The 18,254-nt window shown below is 38.8% G+C and overlaps 1 protein-coding gene across 1 annotated transcript in view; it reads left to right on the forward strand.

Moving 5' to 3' along the window:
* LOC150087465 (protein FAM135A) overlaps positions 1-18,254 on the forward strand; it is a 331,998-nt gene that overhangs the window by 102,601 nt on the left and 211,143 nt on the right. Inside the window, exon 6 of the mRNA XM_090372497.1 lies at positions 3,030-3,132. Within this exon, the coding sequence (XP_090228623.1) occupies positions 3,030-3,132 (103 nt within the window). The remainder of the gene's footprint in view (positions 1-3,029; positions 3,133-18,254) is intronic.

The raw sequence follows: 18,254 nt of genomic DNA on the forward strand, positions 1-18,254 counted from the left end.
CCTAGGAAAAACACACAAAAAATTAAATTTTAAAAAAATAATAAATAAATAAAATGCTTTAAGTGAATAACAAAAGCCTGGCAGTAACTGAAGATATTGTCTGATATAAGTTAAATTTATCATTTATTCTTTGGGCTATGTAAGGCAACTTTTCCTTGCCCTTGGAAGCTCGAATTAAAAAAAAAATGTAATGTTGATAGAGCTGATTTGGATGGATCTCTAGAGTAGTCTCTTTCAGGAATTACTCCTGACAGGCTTCTTTTTGAATAGCTAATATTCCTGTATCATACAGGGAATTCGGCCTGCTGAGTATGATTACAGTGATGGAATGCTTCTCAAGAAATTCTTGAATGTAAAACACTGAGCATACATTGATGCTGTCATGATGCAAGCACCAATTCCCTTAAGCCCACTTTTACACTGTTTTCCCCAACTAGCATTGTGCAATCACCAGAAAACTGTCTTGTAGTATTCCTGGTTCATCATTTTACCATGTGTAACAAATTTGTGTTTTTTTTTTTTTTTTTTGATTTTGGAGAAGACAAACTTTTCCACTGAGAGAACTGGGCTTTTTTTTCTGGTTTATAGCTATATATCCACAATTTGTTATTAGTAAGGATGGAAGAAACAAAGTGTTGGTCAGCAGTAGCAATGTTGACAAAGCCTGATATGTGAAAACTTGCCACTTTCTGTGGTCATCAGTGAGGATGCAAGCACAAACTTGGCTAAAATGTAGCACACATCCAAATCTCATGTTAAAATTTATTTACATGTCCTGTTAGAGATACTAATTTCAAAGATAGTTAAACATTGATCACTCCTGATCAGCTCACTAATACAAATGATTGAATAATTGGTTTTTGAAGCTGAAGGACAATTGGACTGGGGTCATCTCTGATAGACTAGTAATCCATTTAAAACTTTTTGAACCACTGAAAAAGTTTCAAATGATACATAGCATCTTCTTTGAAAGCTGTTTTTAAGATTTAGGGGTTTCTTATAAATTTAAGAAACCCATGTATTCATGAATATTAATTAATGATATTGACTTACGTATTTCAAGTTTGATGTCTTAATTTGCTGATGATACCATGGTTAATGGCAGTATTTAGCATATACTACTTTAGAAGGATCTAGATAAACTCAGCAAATGGGCTGGAAAATGGCAATTGCAGTTTAACAGTGATAAATAAAAGGTACTGCATTTGGGTTCCAGTAATCCCAGAATCTATCTGAACATCTGTATATCTGAATCTATCAGAAATACTATGTGTGATTTTTCTGAGCAGTGCAAACAGGCTGCTAGAACAGCCCATGGGGTTTGGTCAGTCATACACAGGAATTTTGCCAGCTGCAACTAGGAAGTGATTCTCCCATTGTATAAGGCTATAGTTAGGCTACATTTTCAGTACTGCATACAGAATTAGGAAACTTTATGAAGGACATAGATCTGTTGGCAAGGGTGCAAGAGTTGGCAAGAATGGAGAAACAAAATTAAATGTAGACACAAAAGATATTCTTACCAAGAAAGATGGGGGTTCAGTAAATCGCAGTCCCTAGAAACTAAGCATTTGCATGGTGACCTAATTGAAGTTGGTTGCAGAAAAGATGTGTGAAAATTTGCATTCAACCAAATTATCTTCAACTAGTAATCACTTGTTGGAAAAAACTTCCATCTAATGTTGTGGTGGTGGATAGTTTGAATAAATTTAAGGAAAGTTTGGACAAATTATTTGAAGGAATGGGGAAATTAAGGCTTTTCTTTTTTTTTTTCTTTTTTTTTTTTTTTTTTTGCTGGAGCACTGTATAAGCTCTGTTTCCTTGCATCATGTTGCCAGTAATGCTTTTACTTAGAATTGAAAGTGAAGCATAGTTTAGTACTAAAGATGCTTCTTGATATTCATTCATGCTTTCTGAACATATTGTTCAGAAAGTGTGAATATAAATCTTTACATAAATCTGAACACAAGTCTTTATAGCATTAGACTTAACTACCAGTTACAAATACGTTTCTGGTTTTCAATATAATTTCTCATTTTTAAATATAATTAAATTTTGTTTGTTTTCTGAATATCAAAAATAAATGTTCTCTACCTCATATGAATTCTAGCAAAAAAATCCTTTTGCAGTACTGTCTTAAAATGATTTGGCCTTTCTTTCTTCTCCATGTAGAAACTGAAAGAGATGAACTTTAGGTCTGCCATTGTAATTTCCCTTGTGGTTTAGAACGCATTTATACATTTTCCATCTCACTTCTAATATCATAATAATTAGAAGAATATTGTAATAAATTATCAAGTAGTCACCTCCAGATATCTTTCTAGCAATTAAGCTAGTATTTAAGAAGCATTCTAGATGTCTGCATAAAATGATTGTAATTGTTTTCTGACCTATAGTACAAGATCTTGTATGGCCTGTGCCAGCTTGTACTGAAGTACTAAGTGAAGCTAAGTAAAGCTTCTACTGTTGGCCTCCACCTTGTGACATTAAAGAATAACACATGCAGCATCTTGTCCTTCTCATGTTACATTACCACAGTTTTGTGGTAATGTAACACGAGTTGTCATCACCTTGGGTTGTTTTTTGTCATTTGGACTTCTGACCATTGTTCCTAGAACAATGAATGCCATGTGTTACTTTGATAGTCTAGACAACTCTTGCTCTTTCTACACTGGCCTTTTTTGTTTCATGATGACATGGAACATGCACAGCCTGATGACTTGGTTTGAAGATGACATGGGCATGCAAATATTTTGTTGGCCAGCCCAGTATCTAACTTTAACCCCCATTGAGGACCTTTGAACTAGAGGAGGAACATTCCAAAAATACTTCTCTCTTGTTATCACAAATTTGGTATTTAAAGCCATCAATGGATTGACACATTATTAAATATTGCATCCATAAAAGGTTCTTTGAAACATGCAGAGGTTTGGCTACTTTTGGAAATATACTATTGCTTGTGTATACACACATATGCATTCATATGTGCACAGACTTTTGCATTAATTAATTAATTAATTTTTTTGAAGCATACAAAAGCCACAGAGGCAGGCATTTCTGACTAATAGTCCCCGCCTATCTGCCAAAAAGTCTCATTCATCTGGGCTTGAAACAGTTTTGTTTGGACCACAGGTATGGTTATTCATAAGAGTAAAGTTAAAGATATATAATATTTATTTATTTTTGTTAACATAACTTAAAACTTATGTCTTAAATTATGTCATATCACATGTTACCACTCATTTTGAGAGTGGTGGTGATGAATACACATACTTGAGTATAGGAGAATCAGATGTCTAGATGATAATGTCTAAGGAATTGCAAGTATCGGTATTTTATATCAGTTATTACACATAATTACATACTGATAGCCTCATATACAAGGTTGCACACAAAATAATTTCATTTAAAGAATCTAATATTTATCCATTAGATTAATAATAAATTGGAGATATACAGAGGGTGTACCATTTATGTTATGTAAGTGATGCTGGAAATGACTCTTTAGCCAAAAATAAACAGAAAATGTTCTGAACAGTTTTTCAATGTAATGCTTATGTCACTAGATATTTGTAATTAAAGACCGATGATGTCATGTGTTACTTTGATAGTCACATCTGGATTGAGTGATTTGCATAATATTGACAAGTTTTCAGAATAATGAAACACAAAAACCAGAATGTTAAAAGAAATGAGCTTATGGGTGGCAAGTGAAAATAACAATTAATTTATTACTTTTCATGCAGAAGTTGTACGCTGTAGACTGTATTGCCTGCGATGGTTTTCAGCTGCTGAAAGAAAGGGCTTGCTCCTAAAGCAGATGCCTTCTCTGCATGCTGTAGCAAGCAACAAGGCAGTGATGCACATTGCCATGTACACACTGTAATATGTGAGCATCCACAGTGGTGTTGGCAGCATGAAACTATGCAGCTGAATCTTAGCTTGAAGGCAAGTCAATGTAAATCTGTTCCTTCAAATGGCGTTAGAGAAAATAATCCAATGGATAAGGCTATCTGGGTGGCTAAGTTGTAGAACTGACGTGGAATGCATTATTGGATGATGGCAAACAGTAGCACTAAAATGTACAGATGTGCTGGAACACGTTGTATTAGCATTAATACAGGCATACGATGCCTCTATTAATGCAAGAAAGCAAGCTTATGCAGCATCAAACAAAAAATAAAATAAAATAAAATAACCATTTCACCCCTCCAATTGTTCCAAATGCCTATCCAGCTCAGCCTTAAATTTATTTAGACTATCAGCTTCCAAAACAATCAAACACCCGCTGGCTAAAGGCAAATTTCTGCACATCTATTCTACAACTATCTTTCCTCAATTTGAAAATGTGCCAACTCGGGTTCTTAGTCTGAGCAAGGGAAAGAATCCCAACAGCATTTAGCTTGCTCAACTCATTCAAGACCTTATACACCTCAATCAGATCCCCTCACTGGTGCCTAATCATCACGTACTGCAATTTGCAGAACTTAGCCTTTCTTGGTAAGAGCACCCCTTTGTTCCCCTCACCGATCTTGTTGCCCTTCTTTGTACTCATTCTAGCAACTCTATATCCTTCCTAAAATGAGGCCTCCAGATCTGTACACAGTACTCTAGGTGTGGCCTGACCATTGCCTTGCATACTGGGATAATCATCTCCCTGTCACTGCTAGCAAAATTCCTATATATCATTGACATGACTCCATGACCTACCCTGGCAGCCCATCTGCACTACTCAACAAATTTCATATTTAACTGCACAATTACCCCCAGGTCTTTTTCACTTTCCACTTCCACTTCACTTTCCACTTACCACACAGTTGGTAAGTTTCTCTTCAGTTATTGCTTCCCTTATGCAGTACTTTGCATTTGTCAAGGTTAAACTTCAGTTGCTACTTCTCAGCCCATTCGCCCAACTTATCTAGATCCAGTTGGAGTATCATACTGTCTTTACCGTCGTAAACGATCCTACCAACCTTTGTATCATCTGAAAACTTGGACATTAAACCCGATATACCTTCATCGGTATCATTGATAAATATAGAAAACAGCAATGGCCCAACACCGAACCCTGGGGAACTCCACTAATAACATTTGTTCACGACTAGCAGTGTCAATTGATTACCACTCTGTCGTCTCCCACTCAACCATCCCTTTATACATTGTAGCCACTTACCCTTAATGCTATACCTCTCCAATTTGTACAGCAGTCTTCCATGTGCAATAATATCAAAAGCTTTCCTGAAATCCATGTATATGATGTCAGAATTATTTTTGGCATTCAGTTCCTTTGTGACCACATCATAGTATCTAATCAAATTGGTCAGACAAGACCTCCTTTTAATAAACCCATGCTGTGTCTTAACTATTAGTGCAGTCTTGTATAGATGATCTCGCAATGCTTCTTTAACCAGTGATTTCATTATTTTTACCTGGAACAAGTTAAACTAACAGGTCTTAGTTACTTTTGTCACCTTTTGATTCCCCTTTGTGAATTGGTGATACATTTGCACACCTCCAGTCCATGGGGACCTTCCCTGACTCCAAGGAAGCCCTCATAATTATGGCTAAGGGTTTGCTTACTTCCTTTGCTGCCTCCTTTAATGTAACTGGATAGAACCCATCCACCCCAGGTGCCTTCCTTATGTTTAACTTCAACAATTTCTCCTCCACTTTGCTCTCAGTTATTACAAAATCACTTAGCTCCCTGTTAGTTTGATAAACTTCTGGCACTCCCCTCATTGAATAACTCCTTATGTGTGAATGTAGATGCAAAATACTCATAGTTTATCAGCTGCCTGAGCATGATCATCAATAGTCAACCCATCTATGTTAATTGCTCCAATCTGATTCATTCCTTTCCTTCTAGAGTTTACATAAGTAAAGTACTCTTTGATGGTTTCCTTTGCATCCTTTGCCAAAGATTTTTCGTAATCAGCCTTCGCCTGCCTAACCTCCATTGTGACTTGATTACAGACTAGTTTATACCTGCCATAGGCATCTGTGTCACCTGATACTTTATATGCATCCCATAGATTCTTCTTCTCTGCCAAAGCTTCATTAATTCATCTGACATCCATTTAGGCCTAAACCTTGAACAGTATTTCTTAGTTGGAATGAAAAGCCCAGTAACCTCCAAAATTAAGTCTCTGAAGGCTTTCCATTTGGAATTCAAAGTTGGTAACATCATTAGTTGATCCCACTGTACAGAATTTGAAAACTGTCTGGGACCTCTGTAGTCACCTTTATAAAAGCAAAAGCCCTTCCCTTTAGCCTTGATGGTACTTGCATCTTTAAGTAATTCCCACATCAGGACCTTGTGATTGTAATGTATTAATAATCACTGCTGATAATCAGGTCATGTTGCTGTAGAAAACAGTCATCCAAGAAAAAGTTATTGAAGTGTGTGAGTGACTAACCCGCAAGTTCAAGTCAAAGTTAAAATCCCCCATTATAAGACATTCTGATTTATTGGCACACTCTATTTCTCTGCACAGTTGCTCATTGTACTCCTCAGATTCATTGGGCCTATAACACACACCTACTCTCATTTTTCCATTCCCAGTGCTTACTTCACACCAAACAGACTCAACACTGCATTGTCCACCAACATCAGTTGAATGCACTTCCTTAGATTTTGTGTTTCTTAACTAACAGCATAATCCATCCTCCCTTCCTGTCCTGTCTATCCTTCCTGTACACATTGTACTTCCCAAATTCCAATTCTGCACTGCTTATATCTGTGTGACACCACATCTCTGGGGTGCCTCCGTAACCAGGTGGGAAGGAGCAGCAGTGCATAGCACACGCTTCTTGATTAGACAGGGGTTCGAGCCCGTCATCACCAAATACGGAGAATGCGGAAAGGTTAGGGAATGACCAACGCATATCCCGGAGCAACATGGCCTTAGTTGCTAATGCTCCTAAAAACCAAATAACAAACATAACCACGTCTCTGGTATCCCAACAATATCTGCCTTTGATGTCTTGACTACCACTTCAAGCTCATCAAATTTATTAACTATACTCCTAGCATTGGTGTACATGCCAGTATACATGCACCTGTTTCTGCTCTTAGTTACCCTAACACAGCCCATGTATTTATTTTTTCCACTATGACTCCCAATAGTCCTGGAAATCTCCATCACATTGTTTTCCAGGCTGCTGCTCATTCTAATAGAAGCAGTTCAAGAATCACTTTTGCTTCTGCCTGTGGCCACTGTTAACCTTTTAGTCTGTGTATACCCCCCCCCCCCCCAAACTAGCAGTTTTCCGACTCACCTAACACTGCCTCGATAACATCAGCAAATATTCTCCCACCCTTTCTATTTAAGTGCACCCCATCCCTGTAGAAGCAGTCTCTCTTGTCAACAAGCACAGGCCAGGCTGAAAAAAATTCTATCCCTTGAGCCTTACACAATATCTCTAGGCCCAAATTGATCGAAAATGCTCTCATCATCAAGTCACAAAGGAGTTACCCTAACACATCCTGAAATAGGTGGGTATATGGGATGTGTTAGGGTAACTAGGAATAAGAGCATGTATGCTTGCATGTATACCAATGCTAGAAGTATAGTAAATAAATTTGAGGAATTTGAAATGTTGGTCAAGACATCAAAGGCGGATATTGTTGGGATAGCAGAGATGTGGTGTCACACAGATATAAGGAATGCAGAACTGGAATTTGGGGAGTAAAATGTATACAGAAAGGATAGAAAGGGAGGAGGTGTTATGCTATTAATTAAGAAAAACATAAAATCAAAAGAAGTGCCAGTTGATATAGATGAGCAGTGCACTGTTGAGTCAGTTTGGTGTGACATAAGCACTGTGAAAGCAAAAATAAGAGTAGGAGTGTGTTATAGGCATAATGACTCGAATGAGTACAATGAACAATTATACAGAGAAATAGAGTGGGCTAGTAAATCAGAATGTCTTATAATGGGGGATTTTAACTTCCCAGATATTGACTGGAACTTGTGGGTTGGTCATTCACACATTAGTCAGACTTTTGTGGATTTATTGTATGATTGTTTTCTGTAGCAGCATGTTCGAGAGGCAACCAGAGAGAGTAATACTCTTGATCATTCGTGTATTAAGAATTTACAGAAAAAGGAACCACTAGGTGGCAGTGATCACAGTGTACTGATGTGGGATTTACTTAAATATTTAATTACCATCAGGGGTAAAGGAAAGGGTTTTTGCTTCTGTAAGGGTGAGTACAGTGGTCTCAGAAAGTTTTTAAATTGTGTACAGTGGGATAAACTGACGTGTTACCAACAGTAAATTCTAAGTGGGAAGCATTCAAGGAATTAATCGTGGATGCTACTAAAAGTTTCATACCTATTAAGAAATATTGTTCAAGGTTTAGGCCTAAATGGTTATCAAATGAACTAATGAGACTCATGACAGAGAAGAAAAATGCATGGGATGCATATAAATTATCAAGTGACTCAGAAGCCTATGGCAGATATAAGCTAGTCTGTAATCAGGTCACAAAGGAGGTTAGGCAGACGAAGGCAGATTACAAGAAATCCTTGGCAAAAAATGCTAAGAAAAACAGCAAGCATTTCTTTACTTATATAAAGTCTAAAAGGAATGGGATTAATCTGATTGGTCCACTTGACATTGATGGTTCAACAGTTGATGATCCTGTTCAGATAGCAAACAAACTGAATGAGTATTTTGCATCTACATTCACACATGAGGAATTATTAAGGTTTGAAAATGGCAGAAGGTTATCAAATTGTAGCAGGATACTTAATGATTTTGTAATAACTGAGAGCAAAGTGGAGGAGAAATTGTTGAAGTTAAACATAAGAAAAGCAACTGGGGTGGATGGGATCTATCCAGTTATATTAAAGGAAGCGGCAAAGCAACTAAGCAAACTCTTAGCCATAATTATGAGAGCATCCTTGGACTCAGGGGAGATTCCCACGGACTGGAGATGTGCAAATGTATCCCCAATTCACAAAGGGGTTTCGAAGGGTGACACGAGTAATTACAGACCAGTTAGTTTAACTTCTGTTCCGGGTAAAATAATGGAGTCACTGGTTAAAGATGCATTGCAGGATCATCTAGACAAGACTGCAGCAATTATTCAGACACAGCACGGGTTTGTTAAGGGAAAGTCTTGTCTGACTAATTTGATTGGTTATTATGATATGGTTACAAAGGAACTGGATGCAAAAAATAATTTTGATATCATATATTTGGATTTCCGGAAAGCTTTTGACACTGTTGCGCATGGAAGACTATTGTACAAATTGGAGCAGAATGGTATTAAGGGTAAGTTGCTACAATGGATAAAAGGATGGTTGAGTGGGAGAAGACAGAGATTGGTAATCAGTGAGTGCTGCTCTTTGTGGACTAATGTTATTAGTGGAGTCCCACAGGGTTCAGTGTTGGGTCCACTGTTGTTTTTTATATTTATCAATGATATTGATGAAGGTATATCAGGCTTAATGTCGAAGCTTGCAGATGATACAAAGGTTGACAGGGTTGTTAATGACAGTAATGGCAGTGTGCTACTGCAACAGAATCTAGATAATTTGGACAGATGGGCTAAGAAGTGGCAACTGAAGTTTTAACCTTGACAAATGCAAAGTACTGCATGTGGGTAGAAGTAACCCCAGAGAAACGTACCAACTGTGTGATACTACACTTAACGTGGTAGAAAATGAAAAAGACCTGGGAGTAATTGTGCAGTCAGATATAAAGTTTTCTGAGCAATGCAGACAGGCTGCCAGGGCAGGTCATGGGGTTTTGTCAATGATATATAGGAATTTTGCTAGCAGGGAGAAGGAGGTGATTGTCCTTCTGTATAAGGCAATGGTCAGGCCACGCCTTGAGTACTGCGTACAGGTCTGGAGGCCTCATTTTAGGAAGGATGTAGATTTACTTGAGCGTGTACAGAGAAGGGCAACAAGATTGGTGAGGGGAATGAAGGGATCCTCTTACCAAGAGAGGCTTAAGTTCTGCAAATTGCAGTGGCTGGAGACTAGGCACCTGCACGGTGATCTGATTGAGATGTATAAGGCCTTGAATGGGTTGAGCACGCTGAATTCTGATGGGATCCTTCCACTTGTTCAGATTACGAACCTAAGGGGGCATAAATTCAAATTAAGAAAGGACAGATGTAGAATAGATGTTCAGAAATTTGCCTTTAGCCAGCGGGTGGTTAATTGCTGCAACAAACTTCCATCTGTCGTTGTGGAAGTTGATAGGTTGAATAAATTTAAGGAGGAACTGGACAGGCATTTGGAGGGAATGGTGTGATTTTTTTTTTTTTTTTTGGCTGATGCTGCATAAGCTCATACACTTGCTTTCTTGCATCACATGCCACTACTACTATTACTTTCTCCTATCATGTCTGGATAGAACTGCAGACACTTTCACATTCAACCCTAACTCGCGACTTTTTTTCATCATTGACCTGTACTTGTTGAGTAAATCTGCAGATATCTTATGCTTAATATCATTAGTTCCAACGTGTACACCAACATCACCTTTTGTGCCCCTAAAAGATGAAATCTGTTCTACAACATCATAAACTTTTGCCCCTGGGAGACATAGTATGGCATGTCACTTAGCAAGTCTAGTAGTACAACAGTTAAAAATGAGATGTATTGCTCCCCAGTGAGATAGGAGTATATAATTTTAGTATTTCAAGAATACTTATCCTTGCACTGATGCCCCACTGAAGCTGAAACTGCTGCAGAATGGCAACATGTGGATTTATGCCTGCTCAATAATACATATTGTGGCAGTTCTAAATGCCTTTTTTATCAAGCCTCCTTCATTAGTCCACATAATACACTTTCAAACCTTTTTATCAGTGATCTGTTGTTGCAAGATCTGCTCACAATAGGACACAACATTCACAATCAATAGGCAAGAGTTCTTGAATGTAGGAAAGGTGATATGGGTGCAGACCATTTTCTCTCATAGTGCAGTAAATGGTGTTATGATTTACTCCCAGCTGTCAAGCTAATGCATGTTTACTAGTCATCAGAGCAGATGCCACTGCTGCTTCTGCATTATGCATTTCTGATGAGCATAACCTATTCTCATCTCACCAACTGTAGGTATAATGCTGTGGCCACTTTTAGACACTCATCATCACCAGATGACATTTGTGGTTGGATACTGTCAGCTTGGGTTTTGTTCTGCCTATGCACTGGTGGCACCTAGTGGTACAATATAGTTTGCATATTGTGACACTTCTCTGCATGTTTGATTTACATGGAAACACAATGTAAATCAAACATGCAGAGAAGTGTGATTTACATGGAAACAGAATTTCGAACTGCCTTTTTAGGGCAAATTACTGTCTGTATGTAACATCATGCTTTAAATACCAGTATCTTGTTACAAGAGCATATTGAAAAATTGTTCAGGAGGTTTTTGGTTTATTTTTGGCCAGTAAATTGTTTCCTGCATGAATTATATGGCATTAATGGTACATATGCTCTGTACAGAACACCAGTGATTCAGCAGCCAAATTTTCTGAATGTTGCAGTTAAATGAAAGAAATAGCTTATTGGTTCCTACGTGAGCAGAGTGTTCATTACTGAACTTCACAGTAAGTAAATCTTTGGTTAGTGTGAAATGGGCATTTCAGTGGAGGTTTCTTGACAGAACACCATCTACAATTGCAACAGTTAAGATGGTAAGAAAATTTCTAGAAATGAAATTATCTTAAATCTTAAAGGGAATAGTGATCATCTAACAACATGAATTGGCATCCGGGAAGTACTGGCAGCTCTAGTAATAAACGGAACAATTCAGAAGATCTTGCATGCTGACTGCCTCCTTTCCATACAAAATTAAAACCCTTCACTTATTAACCAGTGAGGGCAAAAGAAAACAAATGGAGTTTTGTGAAACAATATCTGAATTGTGTGACAGGGGATACTGTAGCTTTTGGTGATATGCTTTTCACAGATGAATGTCATGATTATTTTCTACTACTGAAGTACAAAGTGTTTTTAGGAAGGCCATGCTCACTGTTCAAGAGATTAATGCCGTACCACAAGAAACCTAAAATTAATTTTTTTTAGAATTTCAATTACTCCTTTTTAGAAAGGGTAATCGAAAGCACTGCTGTTTCAAAAAATTTATATGAATAAATGGTGACAATTTTCAATAGACATGTCCATCTATAAAAAAATCTAGGCCCTGTACCACTGGGTACTTCTTTCATTTGTGTAACTTCAGTTGTAATAATGATATTGAACTTTGAATATAATGCACTACTCTCTATATATTTTTTATTACATTTCATATCTGTTCTGCTAAAAATTGTTTTAGAGCATTTAGATGTAAATGCATTAAATGCAATTGCAGTTAGCATAATTACAATTATAGTTATGCCTTTGCTATTTGTCAAGAACAGACTTAATGTAAGCCTTCTGTTTACCCAAATAATCTTTTAGAATTACATGAATTTGTTTCTCTGCTAATATGAAGTCATTCCTCAGTCATATGAAAAGTCATTCTGTGATCAGATGCAATCAATGTGCAAACCCTTTCAGTCATTTCTGGGGTTTAATCCATTGCTGGGCATCCCCAGTGCCCATCATCGAGATCTTTTCAGCCATCCCAAAATCTTGCAAACCAGTGAAAAACACATTTGAAATAGAACATCATTACTCTATGCTTATTTTACTGATTCATAGGTTTAAATTGCCCTTTTCCCCAACTTCAAACAAAATTTAATGTTTGCTCTTTTTTCTATCACTTAACACAATGAAAAATAATTGACTACCATTATTTAGACAGAATGTCCCAAAAAGTGTGCACATTATTTTGGTGAAAAAGTTTGTTTTATTCTGATTATGTTACCTTTTTTTATAAATGATTTCATTAGTACAGCATGAAAGGGTGAGTACTGTAAAAGTTGAGTTTATTCCATTCTTACTTGTTGTGAATACTCAGTACTTGAGGTTTAATGATTCCACTTGTGAATACTCAGTACTTGAGGTTAATCATTCCACTTCCGAATTAATCACTTAATTCAGAAGTAAAATGATTAACTTTGCTTTTACTGTATTTTACAACATTACCACAAAAGAGCTCAAATATTTCACATTTGGCACTGGTGAATGTTTTGCAACAGTAGAAATTTCACTAATGAGCTTTCGTGTTAACTTATCACAGTGTGAACATATGAGGGCATGTTGTGTGTGTGTGATATTCAAGAATACTAATAATATTGTTCCAAAGTACAAGTTAAGATATTAATCATTTGAAAGGTTTATAAACTGCTTGGTTTTTTAAAATATTTTGGATGGATGAATTCCCACAAGCCAAGGACAAAGACAGCATTCATTGCATCATCAAAGTTGGGAAGTGTGGAAACAGAAAACATGCAGCTTGTGACGTCAGTTATAGAAATTTGCAATACGGCTATATTATTTCTTCTTCTTCTTCTTCTTCTTTGGTCCTTAGCTGGCAGCTGGGGGAGGCGGTTGGCCACGCAGCCAGTATGCTGCTGTAGGTGCCGCAGGGTTTCGGACTTGCTCTGTGATGTTCTTCCATACCTTACGATCCATGGCTTCAGTCCTGGCCTGGTTAAGGTCGAGACGTCGGCTCTTCAAGTCATCTTCCACTTGCTTGGCCCACGTTTTCCTAGGCGCGGTCCGTTGGATGCTCCATTGGGTGGGTCATTGTCTCCAAAGGAGTGTGGATGGTATTCTGTTCGTGCCCATTCTACATACGTGGCCAAACCATCTGAGCCTTCGCTTCTGGATTTGGTCGGCAATGGTTGGTTGCTGTTGGCATCTGGCGCGGATGGTGTCATTAGTGATGCGGTCGCGAAGAGAGATGCCCAAGATCTGCCGCAGGCATCGCATTTGGAATACCTCAAGTTTGTTCAAATCTAACTTGAGACAAATCCATGTTTCCGATCCGTAAAGAAGAATGGGCAGGATCAAAGTCCGGAAGAGTCGGATTTTAGTCTTTGTGGAAATGTTGGTCCTCTTCCACAGACACCATTTGAGCGAGGCGAACGCAGTGGCCGCCTGTCCAATTCTGCTGTGGATTTCCATGGTGGATGCAACTTTCTTCTCCTGGACCAGCGACCCAAGGTATTTAAAGTCCTGCACTTGCTCGATCTGGACGCCTTCGAGATAGATGGTGGCTTGCGACCCATCTGTTGTCAGGGCCTTTGTCTTACCAGCATTGATCTTCAAACCGTATGGCCGGGCAATGCGGGCAATGTCGTAGAGGATGTCCGTGGCTTCAGCGTCGTTACCGGCAAGGATAGCACTATCATCAGCAAACATCAGGTCAGTCACATAGTGATCCTTGTCATATTGTATGCCTTGTCTGTTTCTGAATGCTTGCCTCATAATGGCGTCGACCACGATGTTGAAAAGCAATGGGGAGGCAACATCCCCTTGGCGGACTCCAGTTTGGATGGTAAATTCCTCAGATAAATCGTTCTGGATGCGCACCTGGCTGGTTAAACCGTTGTATGCAGTTTGGAGGAGTGTGATGACTTTTCGAGGTACATGTTCAACCTCTAGTAGTTTCCATAAGGCAGGCCGGTGGACACAATCGAAAGCAGACTTAAAGTCAATGAAAACAATGACGGTTCACTGTCCACACCGGATCCTCTCCTCCATCAGCTGACGAATGGCAAAGATTTGATCACAGCATCCTCGCCCGGGTCTAAATCCTGCCTGTTCTTCTCGACTGGTTTGCTCGCGATGTTTTTGCAGTCTTGACTGGATGATCTTCATAAAGACCTTTCCGATGATGGAAAGGAGGCTGATGCCACGGTAGTTCTTGCAGTCCCGGTTATCACCTTTCTTGTGGATCGGTACGATAATGGCTTTCCTCCATGTTAACGGAATTTGTTCAGTGCACCAGATGGTTTTGAGGAGTGAGTGTAGTCGGCGAAGCAGTACATCTCCCCCGGCTTTGATCGCTTCTGTGGTGACTTGGTCCACTCCTGGTGCCCTGCCATTCTTCAGGGATTGTATGGCTGCTTTCACTTCTTCTACTGTAGGCTCAACATCGACCATGGAGACCTCAGGGGGGTCGATCGAGAATGCTGTTGCTGGCGGTCCCTGAGGTGGGTCGTGATTATACAAAGCTTTGAAGAATTCACTCCACCGTTGCAGGCGTTCGGATGGTGATCGCACGAAGGTCCCATCAGCATTCTTGATGTTGTCACTAGTCAATTTGGTCTTTCCACTCAGACATCTGAGGGTGCGGTAGAGAGTGCGGTACTCGTTTTTGGATGCCGCCACTTCAAGATCGTCTGCCACTTGGTTCCAGTATGCTTCTCTTTCTGCTGTCATTCTTTGTCGGACTTCTCGGTTTAGCTGCCGGTACCGTTCAAAGTCGACCAACTTTGCCTGTTTCCGTTTGTCCACGAGGTCGAGGCACTCGTCTGATATCCATGGTTGCGTTCGACGTCGGGTAGGTGGACATAGAGGCTTGGCACATTCCAGGATGGCATCAGAGATCTGCTTTTCTTCTTCATTTATATCCTCAGGCACAGCCAGCATCTCGAAGCGGTTGGATAGGGCGATCTGATATGCCTGTTTGTTGGCAGCATTCATTAGCTGCCTCCAGTCCAGCATGGCTGACCGAGATGATCTTTTTGCATGCCGTAATTTGAGCTGCACCTTAGCCCGGATGAGGTAGTGATCAGATCCGCAATCAGGTCCCCTCATGGCACGAACGTCCATGAGTGATGAGCGAAATCTGGCATTGATCAAAATGTAGTCCAGGATTGCTGAGTCCTTGCCAGATGGATTTCGCCATGTAAGTTGATGTTTTTGAGGGTGCTGGAAATGGCTGTTTCCAATGATCAGGTTGTTAGATGCGGCAAAGGACAACAAACGTAAGCCGTTGTCATTGATCTTCCCATGGCCAAACTTGCCCATTGTTGTTTCCCAACCAGATCTGTCCACGCCAATATGGGCATTAAAGTCCCCTGCGAGGATGATCACTTCTGTCTGCGGAATTGAATCCAGCGTATGTTGGAGCTGGTTGTAGAAGTCATTCTTGGTCGGGTCCAGGCTAGTCTCAGTTGGCGCATAGGCGGAGATAATATGTTATTTACTTGTGTAGTAGATATATAAGTTATATGATGAAGAGTATCCATAGAGAGAGCAACTGTGGGAAATAATGAAGGAATTTGGTACCCTTTCCATCCAGTATATAAAAATAATTTTATCTCTCTCTCTCTCTCTCTATATATATATATATTTAAGGATAGCCATGTATGGTCAGAGGAATTTGCAAGGGACATACATACTGAAAAAGATCTCTCCTAGTGTAGATTTATGCATTAATTTTTATACATTGGTTATACGTTACTGTACTATATATTTACTGTACAGTAACGTATAACCAATGTATAAGAATTAATGCGTAAATCTACACTACGAGAGACCTTTTTCAGTATGTATGTCAGTATGAAGGTAATGTGTACTGTACTGTACACATTACCTTCTTCTTCTTGGGAGGGGGGACTACACCTGTATGAAAATAAGTTGCATTATAAAAATATTTTTGCATGTTTTTTTTATAACTATGATAAGAACCTGAAGTTTCCAGAAAATTCCGAGGTCCAGAAGAGTCAGGTCCCAAAATTAGGACCTGACTGAGGTCCTCCAAAACGAGGCCGCCATAGCCTAGTGGTCAGGCGCACGGGCGCATAAGTACATGTGCCTTGAGTGAGCGGGGTTCAAGCCCGTGACTGCTGAATATGGTGCTGTTTCTTGTATTCTGTCTATCTTGTGAACTCCTCTGACCGTTTGGTCATCCCGGAGTATAAAAAAAAAATTACTGGATTTGAGAAGTTCTATTATGTATATACCTGTGCAACAGTATGGTAGTGACAGGACACCACACAGTGTTAAGTTTGTACAAATAAAGCTACTGCTAATATAGTATACCAAATCTGATTTAGCATTTATAAAAACATAAATCCATAATGTCCTGTTTTGGATAGTATGATCAATTGAATGATTAATTTGTATCATCAAAATATAAAAGTTACAAATTTAAGTCAACATTTTTTTTTTCTTTATAAAGAAAGCTGAAATTAATTGTACTTATTATTCCTCTGTGTAATCCTTCCCCAAGGGAATTTTTCATCCTGCAAACAGACAAACTGCTTTAGAACATATTTTACAGATATAATATGCTAGTGTCTAATAGCCCAAATTCCGTTAGCACTGAACCATGGCAACATAACCTAACCCAACAACAACAACAACAAATAATAATAATAATAATAATAAAATAAATAAAATTTTTAAAAAATCTGCTTTTAGTCTAAATTTATTTTTTTACTGTAAAAATAAATACATCATTTGGTGAAATGCCTTCCTGTATGGCAGGTGGAACAATGATCCTTTACCAATATTTCTGTGTGCCTGCTCTCTCTCTCTCTCTCTCTCTAAATAGGCTCTGTGTTAGTCTTTAATCTTCTAACGGCACCTCTGTAGCCAGGTGGGCAGGAGCAGCAGTGCGTAGCACGCTTCTTGATTAGACCGGGGTTCGAGCCCTTGACCACCAAATACGGAGGATGTGGAAAGGTCAGGGAATGACAACCGCATATCCCCAGAGCAATATAGCCTTAGTTGCTAATGCTCCTAAAAACCAAATAACAAACAATAATCTTCTAAAGGGGATCATTTTAATTCCACTTTCTTCTTTTGTCACTTTGCACTCAAAAAGCATTCTGCTTAGTCTACCCCAGTTATTTGCAGTGCTTTCCAAGATTTTGTTGCCACAATCAAAATGAACCTCCAGTTGTATTTTTTATATGATTTTACACCCATGTCAGGAGCTAAAAATCATGTACATTTTCTCACCATGTTCTACTCTTCTGTTTAGCTTGGGTTGTTCCTATTTAGATATCGAATAATTAGAGGAAAATTTTAATCAGTTATGCAGAGTTAGTAAGGATTTTGGACTAAAGATGAATATGGCTAAAACAGAAGTAATGATGAACAGGTATGCCACAGAAAGGGACATAATGATTGAAGGAGCAGTAATTGAAAAGGTGGAGTCATATACTTATCTGGGACAAGTCATTAGCTGGATAAAAGGATGGTTAAAGGTATGGTCAGAGGAATTTGCAAGGGACATACATACATTGATAAATGGCTGGAAGTCAAGAGAAGAATAAATTTTGGATGGATAGCATTCAGGAAATATGGTCACATACTGAAGAGCAGTATCCCAATTTGTCTGAAACGTAAAATAACGAACCAATGCATACTATCCAC

Source organism: Mastigoproctus giganteus, chromosome 4 (genome assembly GCF_048544385.1).
Source record: "Mastigoproctus giganteus isolate SK-2022 chromosome 4, ASM4854438v1, whole genome shotgun sequence".
NCBI lineage: Eukaryota > Metazoa > Arthropoda > Arachnida > Uropygi > Thelyphonidae > Mastigoproctus > Mastigoproctus giganteus.